Here is a 16,633-nt window from a genome sequence, read left to right as displayed (position 1 = left end):
AACCAAAATATAAAGGAATACCTTTATACCTATACGAATTAATAACCTTATATCTAACTGCAGCCCGGCATGGCCGGGTGGGTCAAGGCGTGCGACTCGTAATCTGAGGGTCTCGGATTCGCATCCCCGTCGCGCCAAACATGCTCGCCCTTTGAGCCGTGAGGGCGTTATAACGTTACGATCAATCCCACTATTCGTTGGTAAAAGAGTAGCCCAAGAGTTGGCGGTGATTACTAGCTGCATTCCCTCTGTTCTTAGACTGCTAAATTATGGACGGCTAGCGCAGATAGTCCTCAAGTAGCTTTGCGCAAAATTAAAAAACAAACAAACAATTTAACTGCAACGCTCCCTACAGTCCCGTACCCGTTTACATTCTACATTTTCGTCCCTCAGACATGCGCCTGGCAACGGTTGATTATAAACTTTCTATTTCTTAATCTGCTCTCTGCTTTATTAGTAAAGTGTTAATACCTATACCTAGCTTCCACAAGTTATTTCAATATGACATTTAGAAAGAAAAATAATATTGTATAAATAAATAACTTTTGCATACTTTATAAAGCTGAAATTAGAACCATATATAATATGTCTAACAATTTTGATTAGTATAACTTAAGCTATTACAAGATATATAATTTCGAAGAAAGTTCTAAAACGTTAGAAATAGTTTTAAGCGTAAAATTTTTGGCTAAATGATTTTCTTACTCGCGATGAAGGCTGTACGACTTAAAACAATTAGTTCCTTTTTTTACAGAAATGTTTATTTTTTTCTTTATATGTTCATAATTTATCACAATATATCTAAATTTTCTTGCTTTTGTTTGTTTTGAAATCTACAAACTACCACATAAAACACTTAACTTTTATTTAAACTTTTAAATATAGAACTACATTATTACTATTACTATAATGTATGTTTTAAATATCACACATAGCTACGCGAAGGCTGCCTACGCCAGCCATCCCTAATATAGCGATTAATCATCACATCATCCACCGCTAACTCTTGGGCTACTCTTTTACCAACGGATACTGACATTGGCTGTTACATTATAACATCCCTCCTGGTTGAAACGGTGAACATGTTTGGTGGAACGGGAATTCGAGCTCGCGACTCTGATTACGAGTCCAGGGCCCTATCCACCTGGCCATAACGGGTTTATTGGAATGGATAAGAAGAAATAATAAAAAGTAAATTATACATTAGTTAATTGTACGTCAATCTGGCGTACCAACAACGTGACATATTATATAGAGTTAGCCTTGAATGATTTTAGTCAGATCTTATAATATATTATTTTAGAGATTTTCAATCATTTATGGAGAACTTAAAGCTACATATATTCTAAATTATTTGGTTTAGTTATCATGCCTAACTATAAATTCATGATTTGTATCCCATTGGTCCAAAATTATGCAACACGTGTTATATACTAACTCGGAAAAAATACAATTTTTAGACAAAAAAATTTAACTTCCAGTCGAAAAGACATGTAAAAATGTATTTTTGAAATTGTCCTAGAACTAAATTTTGTACGTATCACAATCAAGGAAATGAATAAAGCTAAGTCCAACTTTTACACTTTTTTACAGTATAATAAAATTAGGCGACATCAATAGTCCATTTGTATTAAAAGAAATATGTAAACAATAAATAAACAAACTGTTGTGTACTTGCATATTATAGAAATCAAAAATAGCATTAACATGTAGTGATTTTAAAAATTATTATAAAATGAATTATGACGTAAATTTAAAAAATCTACCACTTGATAGACCCAAACTTCTCTGACATATGGCGTTATATACCATAATATTTCTTATTTTAACATTTATCTGTGTCAAACATTTTGTATATATTTTCGTATTAGTTTTTCTCTTTCCAATTTCTTCAAACATTCGCGAGCTTGTAGTAAAAATAAGTTATATTATTCGTTTAATTTCATAGGAATTTATTCGACAGCGATATTAGCTAACTGTCCGTGATTAAAGTGATAGAATAGAATGAAACTAGTCAACCCCACTCACCACACTACTCTTTAAAAAAGGAAAATGATATTGGCTTGTGTTCTTGCCCTAACGTGGTGAAAGAGAAACAGGTACAATGTTTGAAGACTGTAAATAATATCCCTTATCCAGAGCTTCGGAAATTAATGTCCCCCACTCCAACTTGGACATATATTGCTGCACCATTCATCTGCTACAGTAGGAGTGGAGACAAATCTCTTTGTGCCTCCAACACACTCATTTTCAAATAACCTCAAGAATCTTTTGCCCTCCATGAATAAGAGAGTAGACGAGTCTACGTCTGTACCCTTCTCTGTCCCCATCACCTCTTCCAACGGCTACCTGGATCCACTTTTTTTTGCTCCTGATAATGTTGTTTCCTCGGGTCCATCTTCTTCTCTCGTCCCTAGATGCAGAACGCTTATTTGTTCACGCCCTCAGTGGCTGGAACCTTCTACTAACAGAGACCAGTTATGAGAATAAAGAGAAGCGATGGACTCAGCAGACAGCACGATATGGCTTTGCTATAAGAAAACATTTTACAACAATTTTAAACATCAGTATTTTTGACAAACAGAAGGAAGTTATAATAATTCTTCATATCACTTTAATTTGGAACATAGACAGATGATAAGCATGGATTATAAATTTGAGCAAAGGTAAATTAAAATGAGATGCAGTTCGTTTATTTAAATCATTCTCTGAAGTTTCTTCCATTGAGAAAGTCTCAATAATTGCATTGCTTGAGTATATTCAAGTCCGTGTTTTAAGAATTGTATGATATATGTCAAATATAGATCAAACTATAAAACATTTAAATCACTTATAAACGTATGGCATTTATTTAACATTTAAAATGAAACTAAATAACTAGAAATAACTGCAGTATGATATCGTTTAGTAGCTTTGTTTTAGATGTCTATCTGTTACTTTTAAATAAGAAACTTTAATACTTCTCAGTGTCTTTTGTGCAGAGCAGTGGAAGTGGAGATAAATCTCTCCGTGTCTCCAACAGAGTAATTTTCCAATCACTTCAAGAGTCTTTTATCCTCTATGATGAAGAGAGAAGACGACTCAACGTCTACTCCTTTTTCTGTCCCCAACACATCCTCTAGTGGCTCCCTGGATCCACTTTCTTTGACTCCAGAAATTGGCGTTTCCTCGGGTCCATCTTTTTCTCTCGCCCCCAGAAGCAGAACGATTACTTATTCATGCCCACAGTCTCTGGAAACTTCTTCTAACGATAGAGGCCTGCCCACTAGTCCTAGGACATAATCCATGGAGGTCGATAGACCTTAAGAGAGACACGTGGTCGAGAACAGAAGGGCTCTTCGCCTAGTTCTCCTGCACTTAAATAAAAATTACCACTGGCATTTTACACTGGAATACTGTTGAGGTTTCCGTTCTAATTTAGAAGATGTCGAGGCACTGATTGCTTACTATCATCCTATGTATTTTCCTTACAGGAAACATTTCTGAAACCTGTCAATACAGTCACCTTTCAGAAGTTTTTTTCAATAGAAATCTATTTTTTCAAAATAGATGTGTGATAGATACATCTCGTGTCAGTCATCGAACATCAACCTTATTGAGCAGCAGCGACAGACTGCCCTAAAAATTTACTGAAGTGGTCCACAGCCACCCCTTTTAACCTTTACATGTACCTTTGTCACCAATGGAGTATTCACCGGGATCCTGAACTTCGGATCAGTAGAACTGTGCTTCCCATAGTCCCTGAGGCAAAGCTCTTAAGGCTTATCTTTGACTGTAAACTAACCTTCATACCAGACTTCAAGCAGCTACGAGTCAAGTGCTCAACGGCAATGAATATCCTTCATGTTCTCTCTTCCACCTCTTGGTGAGCGAATCGCTGTTGTATGCTAAAGATCTGCTCTGATCTCATTTGATAAAAACTGGATTATGGGCTTGTGGTATATGGCTCTGCGAGAACCTCAGCCTTGAAGATCTTGGACTCCAATTACCATCTGGGGCTTCAGTTTTGCATGGTGGCTTTTGGCTCTTTCCCAGTCCATAGTTTGTATACAGAGTCTCAGGAACCTCCTCTACACCTATGCCATTTCCATCTATATTTACTGGATGCTTCAAAACTTTGAGCTTTACCACAGCATCCCATCTCGGGTTGTGTTTTTCTTCTTCACTGGACAATACTTTTTCAGAACATACGATCTGCCATTGTTCCTTTTGGTTTTCGTATACCGGTACAGTTGGATGAATTGAGGCTGTCCTTTGACGATATTGCTGTATTCGCTGATCAGCCCATCCCAATATGACTTACCACCATTCACAAGTGTGACCTTTCTTTGAATCATCTGAGAAAGGAGGATACTTCCGATTAGAAGTATCGTCTTCTATTTCCGAACATTTTTCGAACCATATTTTCATTCCTATTTATACAGATGGTTCGAAATTAGGTGACTCAGTGAGCTCTACCATGGTTTATTGTGGTTGGGTGGTTCCACACAGAATCCCCTCTGCAGTTTCTATGTCACTGCCATATTTTACGCCATTTCACTTGCCCTAGATCGCATGGAAGATAAACAGTAATCTAACTGTACTATTTACACCGACTAGCTTACCTCTCTACTGGCCCTAGAATCGCTTCACCCTATTCTCGCAGATATTCAAAACCGTCTGACCCATTTCTCTTTAACTTGTATCACTTTTCTGGATACCAGTCCACTGTGGTATTCGCGGGTATGAGCTCGCTGATACTGCAGCTAAGTCTAACTGTTCTGATGCTAACACTGCTATGCCTGTTCTGTACATGGACGATTATTCCGTATTCAAGGCTCAACTTCACGCTAATTGGCTGTCGACTTGTAGTGAACAACGGGATAACAAGCATTTCCAAATTAAACCCTTTATTGGACTTCGGCCGTCTTGTTTCCATAAGGATCGAAAGGAGAAAGTTGTCCTATCTATACTATGCATTGGTCATAGTTTTTAATTCATCGTAAATAGTCTGTGTGACACTCAAGTCACAATAGTCTACATTTTACTCTTGTGTCATCGTTACGACTCTGAACGACGACATCATTTTAGACATGATTTGTTCACTGGTTTATCCTTGATGCTGGACAGGATTTTTGGTGATAGTTTCACTGTACACCTTAATTATTTTTTTTTAAATTTAAGGGCCTTTGGTCTTTTTAACGCTATTTAAGTTTTTAATTAAAAAAATGTACTTTGTTTTGTTTTAACATGATTCCTGTTTACGAATTTTAATAATTATACTTTATTTTTTATTGGTTGTTTGGTGCAGATAGTCTGGTTGCATTGCGCTATGAAACACTAAACAACCAACCAACCTATTAAGGTCAATGATTGTGTGTTTGAATTTTACGATAATAAGTAAGATACTCTTTAGTAAAAATTAATATGGTTTAATGAAAAAGAAATTTAACTTGATATTACTCGTTGAAATTACCTCACAATTGTAAGAACTTTAATCAATTTGTTATTCGTATGTTAAGCGCGCTTTCATTATGCCATGTCTGATGAAATTATCTTGAATAACATTTTTATTCTAGGGTTAACGTGTCAATACCATTACTATGTTCGAATTCACTTAACGTATGCAAAGGCAGTCAATTTAAGTGAAAGCTCGATAATTATACAAATGATAGTGTTTGTTTTTATTGCTTTAGTTAAAAAGTTGGGACAGCCTAGATGAACCACTACAGCTTTTGTCTCGCCTGTTAGGCTACTATTGTTATACAACTATTACGACAGTCACAATGAACTAGTATTTATACAAAAATTATTTCTTTCAAAATGATTATGTTTTTTAGATTTATATTTTCATAGAATTAAGTTCACATTATCAGAATTTTGATAGTCTATATTTAATTTTAAAACTAGAACATGTTTTTATCAAATTAGTATAGAGCGTCAACAGAGATTTCTTTAGTGTATTGTTACTTAATACTTTGATGAATCGTGATGTGCTTTAATACGTAAACTCTGAAATGTTTTGAGCTAAGTAATACCTTAAAATAAGGAGTTTCCTTATTTCCGTAAAGGTGGTGCTAGTACTTGATAGTTTTGGATTTCATAATTTCATTTTTAATACTAACACTAAATTTAATTTTTCAATGAAAATTATTCAAATATCATGTCACACACATTGTGTGTAATACATTTAAAGATAAAGTCTATTTTATCATCTAGATTATTTCAGAAACTGTCAGAAGACGTTAATTAATGATATATTATTCCATTGTATAACAATGCTAAACCTTAACCTTACTCCTAATTTTAGAACTGCAACAGAAATATGGATAGTGTCAGATTTATGTGCTAGTATATATTGCATCTCATATTATTCAACGTTAACAGATTTTCTTACTTGTTACAGATAAGAAGTCAAAATACAATTGTAGAGGGAATTGCACGAGAATCTCCTAGCCTACAGTTACATATGCACATATCTATAGAACCACATATTCTAGTCCGTAAAAACACCTACTTGTACAATATGTCTTGAAATAAATGTTAATATAACTGTCATATTGTAAATCACATTAGATAATAAAATTACTTAATACCAAGTTGAAATGATCCATGATGGGAAAAAAATTAAGTTTTGTTTCACTACCATTTTACTAACTCGTACCTTTTGTAACTCTTAATGTGTAAAATAAGTAGGATAAAAATTCGCTGAAAACTAGAGTAAATTTCCTTTTGGCTATTATTGAAAGTTTTTATTTATACTAGTACATATGTTTGTTTTTAAATAACGTACATTAGATTATTTGTTGACTATTTATTTTCTCAAAAATATTAAAATTATAAATTATTCTGTATTAACGTGTAGAAGTATCTTGTGTAATGTTTATATAATAAATGAATTAGCATTTACTTCTCAATAAAATTAAGAGAAGTAAAACAATATTTACCTTATTTTCCTCGACAGTTATTTTTCGAAGACAGTTGACATCATCAGGAGTAGCAACACTTTGTGCCAGTCTTACACTATTTTCCCCCAGATCATGCTGCAGTCGTAATAATGGTGCTGATGAGGGCTTAATATTCATTTTACGAAGAAAGATCTTGGCTCGTGTCGAGGTTCGTGTTGCCTGTTCGTTTTTGTTCCCTTTGGATATTTTTCGTTTAACAGGGGAGATAAGTCGTACTGACTGGTATCCATTACTTCGTGTTTTCTGAACAGGAAGAGGTAATGTCTGAAGACAAACGGAACTACTTTTATCAGAGTCATTAACGCTCAACTTAAATAGTTTACTCGTTTCAGGCAAACTCAAGTTGGAATGAGCTTCTAGAACATTGTTACCATTATTATCTCCCAGCCTTGAAATTGTGTTCAGTTGATTTGTTGAACAAGAATAGGTTTTTAGTGAACAAATACACGAATTATTAGGCTTAGCGTTACTTATTTCGGGCTTGTTTCTCGTACTTTCAATGCTATCAGATACACCTATCTCATTTTTATTTACACTATCAGGTAATTCACTGGAGTGCTGTATGGTAGGACCTAAATTATCATTTAGAGGATTTTGTTCCTCTGTACAATACATTCTATCACTTCCATGTTCCGACTGGATGGAGCATTCCGAAAGAGAAAGACTACCGTCACTAGAGTTGTCAATGTCATCAATTTTGAAATAATTAGAAGAGAGTTCTGGTTCGTCATTTCAATGAACATCAGTACTTTTAGCAAGCGAAGAACCGGATACATCCGACAATACTTCAGATATACTTGAGGAAGAAAACGAAGGTAAACTTTCCTTTGAAAGACTCGAGTCAATCTGTGTAATAGTTCCTCACATTTGTTACTGTTGTTTTCATTCATCCACGTAAAGCTAGGGGTAATGAAAGACAAGGAGATACGTTAATATTCTTTTAACGACTACTGTTAAACTAGCATCTTCTACACTGAGCAAACGGAAAAAGAACAGTATCATATTACTAAATAACGAGGATGGACACAACAGACGCATCTTGTATATCACGTTATCTTAAAATCCATACCGTATAATAAATTGTAATGATACGTGAACAATCAAATCACTGCTTTTGAAATGTTGTGTATCGTTACTTGTGGACAAACAATAATGTCAGTTACCAAAGAAATACCACAAGCATTTTTCAATTCCGTTAATTTTACATGTTGAAATGTCAGCGTAGGTATAGTTTTTGAAAACAATACAGAAAATTATAGTAATATCATTTAACAAATTATTCCTTATAGGTAAATGATATTGTCACGTCGATCTTCAGCAACACAGGTATACCACACTTTATCCTTCATACATTGTACTCATCATAGCTGTGTGGGCGAGTGGATGTGGTAATGTACAATTCTTAATATCTAATATTAATATTATTACATAAACGGGTTTTCAATGGATTTGACTATAAAACTTTAATTTAATATTTTACATTATTCTATTATAAATATAAAAATAAGTTATATAAATTAGAATAGTAATTTAAATAAAACTAACATACACAGTAAATATAATTTCTAAAATTTATTGTATTGGAAATAATTGGAATTACTTATTCAGACTGATGATCAATATAGTTGCACAGAATGGTAGAGGGCGGAAGTTATACTAATAATTAAAGTTAGGCTTAGTAAAATTAATACCCTAACATCTTAGTATTTACATCCAAACATAATATTGGAATCTGCAATGCTAGCTTCAAAGAAAATATTGCAGTTTCTCGTATTCTAATGTTTTATTTCCTGTTGTTTTTTGTATTTTATTCCCTAGTGAGCAATAAGTTACCCACATCTGGCTGCAAACAACGAAAGGTGATAAAAGGTGTGGGGCGATGTCGGCTAGAACGCCCGCATCTGTTCTTGTATTACTCTCTTCTACACATGTGAGGCTGGCGAAGTTGAACTGGATAGACGGTTTATCATGTACTACAAACACAGTTTGGATCTTACTTCAACCGGTACCTTAAATAACCATTGGAAATTACATAATGACTCACCTTATGATTTGTGCCCCGATATTGCATGTTTCTTTTGCGATTTTATTGAAAGAAAACAATTACATTTAATTAGGTTTTACCTGACATTTAGATATGCTGTGTAAAATTTACGCCATTCTTCCATTTGTTGTAATCTGCATTATAAACACTTTTGTACATACATTCACAGATAGACAAGAAGGTTTCCGTCATAACTGCTGCTCTAAAACTAAAAGTATCAATTTTAAAATCTACAAAGCTATTTAGAAATATTCATGAAGCTTCACCTTCTGTAAGGGCGTGTAGTAGGTTTAATATTTGTATCTTGAAATACAAAATCTTGTCCAGACGGTACTTCATTTTCTGAGTCATTATTCAACTCGCAACGTTGCGGTGGTCGTGTTTGATATGCACATTTTTCCATTTTTCTCATCAAATGTACAGAGTTATATTGATTCTAGTAGAAAAGAAAAATATATAATGATAAATTTATAACAAAACAAAACTGACAATTTACCTTAGTCGTTACATCCATTTGAAATACATTTCAGACTTTGAGTGTATATTGAAATTTCCTTTGTCAAATACAGTCAGAAACAAATATACAAGTTGGCAAAGCAAAAGTGTACAATTTTTTTACTCTAACAAGTTCTAATTTTTATAATTTTTGTATGTGCAAATAAAATAAATTGTAACATTTAAATGAAACAAAAACACAATAGTTATCTGTTTTACATTGACGAACAACTCCTACCCAAATCGTCATTCACTCCTATTAAACTGCAATTTGGTTTTTAATATTCGTTTAATTCTATTTTAAGATGTTAAAATTTTATGCAAATTAAATAAACCAGATTTGTGTGTTTGGATATCATATTTCTATGATTTCATTTTAATTATATTTACAATGAAATACTGGCATTATAGTACATTCTAGTTTACCAATCCATTCAAAGGTCGAGATTGTAAACAAAAAATAATGCAACTTACTTTACATTATACACTACTTTATAACACGTTTTTAAGGGCACGAGTGTTTCTTAGCGTAAGGCTACATAATGGAACTATATTTAACTACCTGTACATTTACAAGTTATTTCTATAATAAATTGAGATCGACACAAAATATGATTATTAGTTCTGCACTAAACTCAAGATTCTAATTTATCACCTCAGATAAGGCTGTTGAGGACGATCCTGAATACTCAGAAACTGTCTCTGAATTTGAAAGTTGATTTAAGTTGCATAGTGAACGCCTCTCAGTGATCCTCACTTCATTTGTTTCAACATTAGCATTTCTACCACTAATATTTATTTCACTGGAACAACATCTCCTATTGTTTAACAATAATGCTTCATTAAACGCTGAGTTATGCTGATGAGTTATAATTTTTGAATAAGGGTAATTTTTCCCATTTATAAAATCATCTTTTAAACTCCCAGAAAAGTTCACTTTATCATCTAGATATGAAGTTTTCTTGCTCATAGCCTTCTGCCACGTCCTTTTGATAACTCGTGATCTATCAGCAACAGACTTGTTTACATTGCCAATTACATTTTGTTTGCATGTGTGACTTATTTTAGACTCATCTTCTTCGAGAGGGCTGACTGCATCAAAAGATACTTCAATGGGTTCTAGTTCTAGAGATTTCATGCTATCTGTGTGTGCCACTTTCCTCAAACTTACATTATTATCGTCTTTGTTGACATTTTTGAAATATGGCCTCATAGTTAAAGGTTTATTTATCAGACTTTCTAAATTATTAACAAGAATCTCTTGGACATTATTGTGTTCGATATTTCTGCTACACAAGGTATCTGCAACTATGTCGCTAAAAGCGTAAGGTTTAGTTTTGAAGTCTGGTCCTCTTTCTCTAGTGTCAAAAGGAAGCAGCAGTTCATCATGTTTATGATCATCAAATGCTTGTTTTATGCCTAAAGAAACATCATCGTCACTTTGAGATTTCTGTGTATTTGCCACCTTCCACTCTTTCAAATTTGAAATGTCATCTTCCGTCTTGCTTCTCTTCAACGAGGTGAAATCTTTGGATATAAACTTTTCATAAGTGCTATGTGTTTTCGACTTATGTTTTACATTGTAATGATAAAGAAATGAAGAATTTTGCCCTTTACATTCTATAGGAAACCTATTACTTGTCCTGTTAGCTTTTTCGAATTCATCAACTTCTACAATTTGATTGTTCTTTTTGTCCTTGTTGCTCTTATATATTTCTCTGTCAAATTCCTTTTTCATAGAATCACTTTCAACAAATAAATGGTTTTCGGAAGAACTAACAGTTGCATCAAATAACTCTTCAACACCGTCAATTATTTTATTTGCTGAAACTGATATTTGTTTGTGATCTTCTAAAGAGGAAAAGGCTGCAGTGCCTAGTTTTGTGATAACCATTTTCGCAGTGCCAAAATGTAAGTGAACGTTTTTCTCCAAGGAATTAAAGGACCTGTTAATTATAGCCTCATGTTCATTATCTACATCAGTTACCAAAGAAGTTTGTTTACTAATTTCGCTCCTCGATCTCACAGACGAACAGTTTTCGCCTCCCGTTTTTCTCTGAACAAAGAAGTCAACATCACTGGTCTGTACTGCAGTTTCACTGGTATGTTTCACCAGCAGAGTAGTTGGAATCAGCTCCTTCTTAAAAGTTAATTTTTCAACAACCAATTTATCTGATGAACATGATGACCTTCGCGGACTTAAATCTGAAGAGTAATTTTTGAAAGCCACTTTGTTCCAAGTCACCAGAGTAAGAACAGTGTCTTGTCACTTTAGGTTTCTCCAAACATTTATTTTTGAAATTGTACTTAACACTGAATTTACACATTTCGTTATTTTGAGTCGAACAACATGACTTTGTTAGATGACGTTTGTTAGAAAGATAATTATTTTCGCAAACACATGTTTTTTTAGAATCCGATTGACATTCATTCTCGAAAGTCTCCAAAGGGCTAGAAAATATAAGATTTGTTTCGTCATGGCTATTTTTTGTAAACGTTTCGTCAATTTCGCTCAGTAGATTGTTAACCCAGCCTGACAGTAGATCGAAATTTTCATACTTTAGTGGACATGAAACAATTTTTGTGTGTCTTTCAGTCGATCTCGCTAAATGGTCGGTATTTGGACAAGAGGCAAACCTTTGGTGTCCATTATTCGCAGGAATATGCTCCGATGCACCGTCTTCGTTGTCAGAATAAAACACATCATCATCATCTGAATGTATCCACAAGTTCTCGTCAAGGGACAAATTATATTTACTCTCCGACATGCAAGAATAGAACTCTGATCCAAAACTTTTATATTCAAAATTCGAAGGGCAAGACAACTTTTGGCCAATCTTAGAATGTTCGTTGACCCTGTGAATCTCTGGAATTGATAATGTATTCCTGAAAACAGGGCCTTCCTTTTCATTAATGATATTATGTTTAGTTCTTCTGCTTCCAAGAAATTCTTTTCCATCAGAACTGTTTTCACCATCCTTAAGGTCATCAAAAGCTCTTCCAATTTCCTCCTGAAAATATAACAAATACACACATTTATGTACAATTTGTTTTTGTAGATTATGTTACAATCTTTGTCCAAAGTACCCAATTACTAATATAATTTTTTATCACTAACAATTTCCTGTATGAGAAAAAAAGATATTTTAGTACAAAAACACAGAATGGGCTCTGTACATCCTGTCCACCACAGAATTTAGTGTTACAAGTTCGTGAAGTTACTGTTAAAGAGAGTTTGTTTTGGAATTACGCGCAAGGTTACATAAAATGTTGAACTGATTTCGAACTGATAGACTAGAGGGAAGGGAGCTAGCCAGTTAACGGCACTCATTGTTAACTCTTGCACTACATTTGTGTGGTCAAATAGCATGATTTTTATGAGAACTTATGTACCACCCACCTTCCAAAGTGCAAAAAATGTTTTTGCGACAATGGAGTGCAAACCGTTAATGTCCTAACTGCTATGCCACATCACTATAGATAAAAACCAGTTAATGAACTCAACTATAATCACTTTTTGACAGTTAAAGTATTTTTTGTGCTACCAAATTTTAAAAATGGTACTCTTACTTGTTGCTACTGTTTCTCATTTTATTATTTAATCTTCTAAACAAGAATAAAAAAATTCGTTAAAATCTCCATAGAGTTTTTCAATACGAGGGCTGGAAAAAAAAATACGTGGACTGTTTGAATTGCGCGGCTCCAGTTGGTTTCAGGGGAATCCGCTTGGTGTCGCTAGGTTCGCAAAGATCAGCTGATTACGACGCCCATTTCCCGATTGCAGATATCTTCATTTGTGTATTAGCTACGCGGTTTTAAGTGAAGTGCGATTTTTTCGTTTGGCGGATTTCAGAATGAATGACCTGAAGGAGCAACGACTTGCTGTGAAATTTTGTGTTAAACTTGGAAAATCTGCGACTGAAACTTTTGCTATGCTTAACACGGCTTACGGTGATGTTGCTATGAAGCGTACGGCATGTTTCAAGTGGCATGAACGTTTTAAGGATGGTCGACAGTCCATTAAAGATGATGAGCGTCCTGGACGTTCTTCCACGTCAACTGACGACTTACACGTCGACAAAATCAACACCCTTGTGCGGGCAAATCAACGTCTGACTGTCACGGAGCTTGCTGAAGAGTGTGGGATATCAGTTGGATCTTGTTACGAGATTTTGACCGAAAAATTGAAGATGCACCGCGTTGCTGCGAAATTTGTGCCTCAGAACTCGTGAGTTTTTGGCCAAACACTCGATCACTGTTCTTCCCCACCCCCCTACTCACCTGACCTTGCTCCTTGCGATTTTTTCTTGTTCCCCAAACTCAAAAGACCCTTGAAAGGAAGAAGATTTGAGACGATTCTCGAGATTAAGGCAAATGCGACGAAGGAGCTGGAGGACATTACAAAAGAAGCGTACCAGGACTGTTTCAACAAGTGGAAACACCGTTGGGATAAGTGTGTGCTTTGGGGAGGAGAGTACTTTGAAGGGGTTCCAGACGTGTAACTTCTAAATAAAGTACATTTTGTTTTATGACGTCAGTCCGCGTATTTTTTTTTTTAACAGACCTCGTACATCTGCCAAACAAAACATAAGCCAATTATGAAGTGTATTTTATCACTCAAGATATCCGCAAATACTTCATTTTTACAAATGATCTTGTAACGTTTTATTGCATATTCAGCGACTAATCTATTTACTGAATAGTTTAAACCATGATTATTATACCTTTCTTTGACCGAATTAACATATCTAAGGAGGTATTTCTTCAATACTGTTCATACTTTGTCGTTTGAACAGAATTTTTGGTTTATTTGACAGTAATATCTAAAATAAACTAACGTCTTTACAGATTTATTGTATGAATCTTTTGTCTGAAAGTGTGCATGTTAGGTAGTTATGTAATTGTATTAAAAAATTAAAAATTTCTTTACTTTAACAAATTATATATGCACAACGTGTCTAAATTATGTTCAAGTATTATTGACGCTCTCTTCTGCTTCCATAATGTTTCACATATGTTGCAATGTACAGTCATAAGTGTGAGAAGGGTTGCCCAATGTTTTCTTCTTTACCTTGCATCTGCAGGGTATACTCTTTTATTTACGTTGGATCTTTGTTTAGTTGGGTTTTTTTTTCATGAAATACTTTTATTTGGCAACCCCTTTATTCTAACTTGGCTATTTTTGTACATGGAACATATTTTGATGAGACATCGCTTTTATTTCTTTACAGATGTTAAGGAAATGTGAATTATTATTTATGAAACAACATAGTTTAAAGGTGAAAGTAATAGTTTTACCCATTAGGTAAATTGCAATAATTTTTTTCCTATGTTTAAAGTATTAAATGCATTTAATACAAAATGGTCAGATACCCTACTTTTATCAAACATGGCATTTATTCAGTAAAATTATTTTCTAAAATATATAAGCTTTATTTTTATTTTCTTTAAAATCTGAATACACTGACTTAGATGCTAGAAAAGGGCAAAAAGATAAACGAGAGAAACAATGATTTTTTAAATACTTATCTTAATTTGTAATATATTCATACTACATTTTAGTGTGATGTATACTAATACTTCATTATAAAGTTAATTCTGAATACAATTCTATCTGAAGTGGGTTTCCGAGCGCTAGTTGTCACGCAAAGGCATTGACATTGATGAAGGCTTAAAATTTTCAAATCGACAAATGAACAATAGTTTATAATAAACAATTAAAATCTATACTTAATCGATGAAAGGTTCTAAAGGTCACTAGATGTTTCAACCATTTAACAGATGAAACTTCTTAAAGATTACACCATTTTCTTAGTTCACATTTTCCACATGCTCTTAAGCCATCAGTTTTAACCTACTAGCTTTCAGAGTAATTCAGAATAAAAAATATTCAAACAATATTAGTAATATATGAAAATACACGTTGTACAGTTGTCAAAGGCCCGGCATGGCCATGTGGGTGAAGGCGTTCGACTCGTAATTTGAGGGTCGCGGGTTCGAATCCCGGTCGCACCAAACATGCTCGCCCTTTCAGCCGTAGGGGCGTTAAGTGTGACAGTCAATCCCACTATTCGTTGGTAAAAGAGTAGTCCAAGAGTTGGCGATGGGTGGTGATGACTAGCTGCCTTCTCTCTAGTCTTACACTGCTAAATTAAGGATAGCTGGCGCAAATAGCCCTTGTGTAATGCTGTGCAAAATTCAAAAAACCAAACACAGTTGTCAAATCCTAGTTCAAATAAATATCTACTAGTGGAAGCTTGTTTCGTGCGATCCTCATGCGGTTTATAACATTTTGCCTCTTTAGCAAAAACAACAGTAATGTTACCAGTTTTTTGTACTTATTTCTCTTAATATGAAATATATATCAATCTTTTATTTTTCATGTAACTAGCCAATAAATTGAGGAATGCAGAAATATCTTTTAGTGATAACTAAGGTATTCTTCAAACACAAGTTCGAGAAGAATACAACGAATACAACCTTCGCTTATCAACTACTGATAGTAACACCTGAAAGTGAAATTTTGCACTGAATCTCAACTGGATTTCGTGTTCCAGTATGACAATTTTGAAGAATTTAAGAACTGTATAAATAAAAAACGTACACCACAGGTAAGTTTTGATTTAAATTTTCCACAAAGCTGCACGAGGGCTATCGACGTTAATCGTCCATAATTTAGGAGTGACAGAAGACAGATAATCAACACCACCAACTCTTGAACGACTCTTATCGACGAATAATTGGATTGACTATCAAATTATAACGCTCCAACAAATGAAATGACGGGCATGTTTGGTGATAGTGATTTAAACCCACAACTCGCAAATTGCGAGTCGAATGCCAGGCTTTACACCACAGAAGGGTAAAATATGCATCACGAAGAGAAACCCATTTGAAGTAAAAATGGATATTTGTTAATCTAAAGACGACCTATGAAGGTTGAAACGTTGTTCTCTACTTTATTTTAATAAAAGTTTTAATACCTATACCAGCCGTCCTGAGATACAGGGTAAGATATGTATTTGCGTACTGATCCCCAGTGGCAAAGCGGTATATCTGCTAAAGCCTGGTTTTGATACCCGTGATGGGCAAGACATATAGCTCATTGTGTAGCTTTGGGTTTAATTCCAAACAAAACAAAAATACG

General features: G+C 34.2%; 1 protein-coding gene across 4 annotated transcripts in view; it reads right to left on the bottom strand.

Annotated features, from left to right (window-relative positions):
- Positions 1 to 16,633, bottom strand: part of LOC143225826 (uncharacterized) — a 439,460-nt gene that overhangs the window by 378,125 nt on the left and 44,702 nt on the right. For 2 of the 4 annotated variants that reach the window (XM_076455894.1, XM_076455893.1), the window contains 4 exons: positions 10,142 to 12,497; positions 9,258 to 9,427; positions 6,927 to 7,847; positions 2,029 to 2,531 (listed from right to left, as the gene is read on the bottom strand). In XM_076455894.1, the coding sequence (XP_076312009.1) occupies positions 7,532 to 7,847; positions 9,258 to 9,427; positions 10,142 to 11,380 (1,725 nt within the window). In that variant the 5' untranslated portion in view covers positions 11,381 to 12,497 and the 3' untranslated portion in view covers positions 2,029 to 2,531; positions 6,927 to 7,531. The remainder of the gene's footprint in view (positions 1 to 2,028; positions 2,532 to 6,926; positions 7,848 to 9,257; positions 9,428 to 10,141; positions 12,498 to 16,633) is intronic. The other 2 variants (XM_076455895.1, XM_076455896.1) reach the window with 1 other exon arrangement.

This window comes from Tachypleus tridentatus, chromosome 9, assembly GCF_004210375.1.
Source record: "Tachypleus tridentatus isolate NWPU-2018 chromosome 9, ASM421037v1, whole genome shotgun sequence".
Taxonomy (NCBI): domain Eukaryota; kingdom Metazoa; phylum Arthropoda; class Merostomata; order Xiphosura; family Limulidae; genus Tachypleus; species Tachypleus tridentatus.
The sequence above is the reverse complement of the archived record's forward strand: the minus strand, read 5'-3'. Positions and strand labels throughout refer to the sequence as shown.